This window comes from Galeopterus variegatus, unplaced genomic scaffold (genome assembly GCF_000696425.1).
Source record: "Galeopterus variegatus unplaced genomic scaffold, G_variegatus-3.0.2 Scaffold216, whole genome shotgun sequence".
In the NCBI taxonomy this organism is placed as follows: Eukaryota; Metazoa; Chordata; class Mammalia; order Dermoptera; family Cynocephalidae; genus Galeopterus; species Galeopterus variegatus.
In genome coordinates this window covers 839,745-843,756 of record NW_007726327.1, presented here as the reverse complement: position 1 = coordinate 843,756, position 4,012 = coordinate 839,745, and the positions used below count along the sequence as shown (strand labels likewise).

Sequence of the window (4,012 nt, the reverse complement as noted above, 5' to 3'; positions counted from 1 at the left end):
CACTCGAGGCGCTCATGGTTGAGCAGGGATGCAGGGAGGGAGAGGGTGGAGCAGAGGCGGGGCCCTGGGCCTTACCCTGGGGGCTTCAAGATTGCCTGTTACCTACCAGGAGGCCACTGGAGGCTTTTGAGCAGGTCGGTATATCTTGGGAAGATCGTGTGGCAGCAATGTGTGGTTGGAATATACAAGTACAGGCCTGGAGACAGGTAACATTTAGAGGAAATGAATTCCATGCCAGCAATCAGGACCCCAGCTATAACCATAGCAATGGGGATGGAAAGGAGAGGACAGATTCGGGAGCCACTGAGGAGGTGGGCCCACCCAATGGTCAGTGATAGCAGCATCGCAGCGGGAACAGGCTCTGTCTTGGGCGACCCTCTGAAATGCACTCTCTCCACCACTGAGGCCTTTCAGAGGGAGAGTGGGTTAAACAGAGGAAGGCAAAGGCTTTGGATCTGGATGTGCCAACCTCGAAGCCCTCCGGGGCATCGGTCCAATCGACAATGGGTGGCCTCCTCCATCCTCCTGCCCAGAAAGTATTGGGGAGCAGTGCTGCAGGACAGTGGTCTCCCTCCCGGCGCATGGATGGCTCGTTTCCAGGCGTCCCTGTCCACACTCAGTCCACCCACGAGGAGTTACTTTCACCACGAAAAGTGTTGCCCGGTACCCAGGTGACATCCCCCCTTGTCGACTTCCAGGGCAATAGAGCTAGAGAGTCAACCCAAGGACATTTGACAGTAAAGAAGATTTCCTCATGCACGCATGTTCGCCAATGCGATTCTTCGGAGAGCATTCCCATGCAGACTCTGCTCCTGGGCCACCTAAAGAACAGTGAAGCAGGCACAGGGAAAGCCCTGCCAAGAGGAGATCCCATTTCCTCTGCTCTCTCCAATCCCATGCCTCAAAATAACCCAACTAAACGTGTTTTGCTTTATTCAGAGTTCAGTGAACGCCCACGATGTAGGAGAGGGAGATTCTTCCAAATTCTAGACATAACAGAAGACAAACCTACTCATTTATGCTGGATGCCAGTTGCTCAAAAGAAAGCATGAGGACAGGGAAGTTCTGACAGATTAAACCATCACATTTCCTCTGCTCTCTCCAAACCCATTCCTCAAAATAACCCAACTAAACGTGTTTTGCTTTATTCAGAGTTCAGTGAACGCCCACGATGTAGGAGAGGGAGGTTCTTCCGAATTCTAGACATAACAGAAGACAAACCTACTCATTTATGCTGGATGCCAGTTGCTCAAAAGAAAGCACGAGGACAGGGAAGTTCTGACAGATTAAAAAAGGAACATGGAGAATCTTCATTAGTTCAAGTGCTTGCAAAACAGGTAAAAGAGACCCAAACCTCAGACGGCTTAAACAATTAGGAAACGCATCGGCTGACCCAGTTGGAAACGCAGAGACAGGGTGGGCTTCAGCGTTGGGTGGTTCGGGGGCTCGGGTTTGTTTCATCTCTCTGCTGTGCTTTGAAGTGTTGCCGTCAACCTTAGGTGAGTAGGAGGTGGCTGCTGAAGTTCCAGACTCCACACCCAGACCCAACCGTGCCCAGAGGAGGAGAGAGACTGGGTCTTTCTGTGGCTCTGTCCTAGGACAGGAGAAACCCTCCGGCTCCACCTCCGCAGACCTCTGCCCACTTCTCATTGGTAAGCACTGGCTCTCAGGCCCCCTCTGATCCAGTCACTGGCAGAGGGAACAGAAGGGTATCCCTGGAGCTGAGGCAGGCACACAGCTCCCTGTGGGAGGCCTGAATCAAACCAGATGCCACAGGAGAAAGGGGAAATGGGGGCTTCACAGACAGCAAGCAGGGACCCCTGCAGACCATGAGAATCCATTCCTGAATTGCTGATACTTAGAACAAGGAAACCATGAGCTGATACTTAAGAAATTGCTCTTAAATACAAGGAATTAAAAATGATAAAAGATGATCAGAAAAATGAAAAGAAAAAGTAAGCTGCACCAGACGACAACACCACAAATCTCATAACGCAAGACCACACAGTCTCGGAGTCTGAGGAGCACCCCAACAACCCAGGGCCTGTCCATCTCCTCGAGCTCCCGCTCCTGCTTGTGCAGCTGTCCCCTCACCTTGGCCAGGTACAGCCTGGAGTCCTCCTCGCAGGCCCCGTGTCGCTGCAGCAGCTGGGCCTCCAGGAAGAGGTCGTTGCTGTAGAAGCGGCCCTCGTGCTCCCTGTCCAGACTCTCGACCACGGCCATGAGGGCCGCCAGCTGTCCCCACCGCTGCTCTCCGCCCGCCCGGTTGTTGAAGGTGTAGCACCTCCTCCCGCACTCCCTCACCAGGCCCTTCAGGCTCTGGTTGTCCGTGTTCGCCACATACTCATCCAAGGACTCGTCCACTAGGTCTTCTTTGTGGGTGAAGAGGATGACCATGTGTCTCATGACCCCTACCCCAAAGACCTCCTTCACCCTCCTCACCACTGCCATGTCCTGGGCCGTGAAACGTCCCAGCTGGGTCACCAGGAGCAGCACGTGGGGCCCTGGGGTGGAGAGCAGGTAGCAGTCCCCGATGTCCTTGTACACCTCTTGGGTCTGGGCCTTTGACTCAAAGATGGGGGGGGTGTCGACCACCAGGATGTTCCTCTCGCCCCACATGCCTGTCTCCCCCTGGCATCTCCTGGTCACGGCCTGCGCCTTTGTCTTGGACTCAGACACTGGCTGGCCGAGGATGCTGTTCCCGGTGGCACTTCTCCCACTGCCTGTTTTGCCCACCAGGAGGATCCTCAACAACGGTATTCCTAGAGTTAAGCAAGCTTCTCCACTGCCTATTAGGGCATGTGAAAAGTTCATGTATAATAAATAGTTTTTGAAGAGGAAGAAAACAAAAGACAAAAAGGAAAAAGGCCCAGAGGATCCAGCATCTGCTGTCATCCCTGATACTCACATGCAGAGCATAAGGGAACTCGCACAGGATCTGTGGAATTAATTACCCAGCTCTGGCCAGAGTCCTAGGGATCTTTCCTTTTGGGGCTGCTGAATTTTGCCACCCTTTCCAGAAACTTCCCTCTGTTCAGTTCCTACCCAGAAGGCCGAATACCCACAGGCTGCTGTGGGACATTTCCTGCCGCCATTGGGTTGCTTATCCCACAATTTCTACTCCTCCCAGCCCTGCCTGGTCTCTACTTTACAAGATGACAGGGTTTTATAGGGAAAAACTTGCCCTCACTAAAAAGAATGTAACAGTTACTAACTTACTATGTCCTATTTCCCGGGGGGAATGAATTTCCTTTGCCTTGGGGTGAATATAGGTTTGTGCCTTTTCCTGCCAGGTGGGAAGCTTGCCCCTGGTGCAGAGTCCGGGCCCATGGCTGCTGTGAAGGCTCCACCAAGCCTAGCTTCCTCACCTGCGGTGATGGCACCTTCTCCACCCATCTGAAGGCTTTCCATGTTGTTCTAGAGGGGGAAACACACAGGAATTCTTTACACTGGAGTTGGATGTAATATCAGACACAAAACACCACATTTTATAGATGAGGAAATTGAGACAAGAAAAAAAACCCTGCAGAGATCACACATTATTTAACGGAGGGGCTGAGACTAAAACCCGGCTGCACTGGCCCTCAGATAGTCTCAGCAGTAGACTGAACTTCCTACTGAAGAATATACAGACAGCCCCGGGACATAAGCATGTGTGTGTGCTTCCCATGACCTGTCCAGCTGCTAGGAGGCAGTGAAGGTATGCTGTCCACCAGAAAGCCACACCACTTGGTCTGTCACTTCCTACTGAGCATCTGGCTGTCCGGGGCTCTTGTCTGCCTCTAGGGTCTCAGCACAGGTACCCAAACTCAAGTTTGCCTGGCAAAGTATCCCCCTTCAGTAAACTCACAAAAGAAACTCGTCCCTAAGTTTCCATGGTGATGGTGGAACCGAGTGTGACCAGCCATCCCGGTTTATCCAGGACTGAGAGGACTCTCAGTGCTGAAACTGGGAAAGTCCCAGCAAATCATGATGGGTTGTTCATCCCAGGAGTAGGAGATTTTCAGGTCCA

At 52.5% G+C, this 4,012-nt stretch overlaps 1 protein-coding gene across 1 annotated transcript; it reads right to left on the bottom strand.

Annotated features, from left to right (window-relative positions):
• Nucleotides 1-1,880: 1,880 nt before the first annotated feature.
• LOC103585121 (GTPase IMAP family member 5-like) lies at nt 1,881-3,411 on the bottom strand. The gene is made up of 2 exons (XM_008566001.1): nt 3,369-3,411; nt 1,881-2,762 (listed from the first exon to the last, which is right to left on the bottom strand). Exons 1-2 carry the CDS (start codon nt 3,409-3,411, stop codon nt 1,915-1,917), a joined length of 891 nt encoding a protein of 296 aa, XP_008564223.1. The 3' UTR covers nt 1,881-1,914.
• Nucleotides 3,412-4,012: the final 601 nt, after the last annotated feature.